The sequence below is a fragment of the Charadrius vociferus genome, unplaced genomic scaffold (genome assembly GCF_000708025.1).
Source record: "Charadrius vociferus isolate BGI_N301 unplaced genomic scaffold, ASM70802v2 scaffold562, whole genome shotgun sequence".
Classification (NCBI taxonomy): Eukaryota; Metazoa; Chordata; class Aves; order Charadriiformes; family Charadriidae; genus Charadrius; species Charadrius vociferus.
In genome coordinates this window covers 1204106-1204447 of record NW_009647234.1, presented here as the reverse complement: position 1 = coordinate 1204447, position 342 = coordinate 1204106, and the positions used below count along the sequence as shown (strand labels likewise).

The following is a 342-nucleotide window of genomic DNA, read 5'->3' as shown; positions in this document are numbered from 1 at the left end:
GGTGCCGCCCCCTTGCGTGGCGTGATGGGGACCTCTCGGCCGAGGCGCGGTTCTCCCTGCTCGCTTTTCGAAACAGCTGCGTGTCTCGGGGGCTGTTATTCTACCCGAGCTCTCCAGAGAAAGTAAATGCTTGAGACGAAATAACACCAAACGTGCTCTTAAAAACATTCTGTTTAAAAAGACCCTTCCTTGAGTAGAGAGCTTGGCGCTTCTTTTAAAACTAATGAACCCCCTAATTTTTCTGAGAGTGACTGTCCATACTGGAATGGGTAAAATGATGATGCTAAACTTGATGCATACTTTGCCTTTCGGTACGGCTTAGCATCTCTTAAATCCTGCTGA

The 342-nt window shown here is 48.0% G+C and overlaps 1 protein-coding gene across 1 annotated transcript in view; it reads left to right on the top strand.

The window, feature by feature from the left end:
* The first annotated feature begins 265 nt into the window (after positions 1-265).
* The window catches only part of MYCBP (MYC binding protein), a 4469-nt gene continuing 4392 nt past the window's right edge, over positions 266-342 (top strand). The window contains exon 1 of the mRNA XM_009879882.1: positions 266-311. Within this exon, the coding sequence (XP_009878184.1) occupies positions 266-311 (46 nt within the window). The remainder of the gene's footprint in view (positions 312-342) is intronic.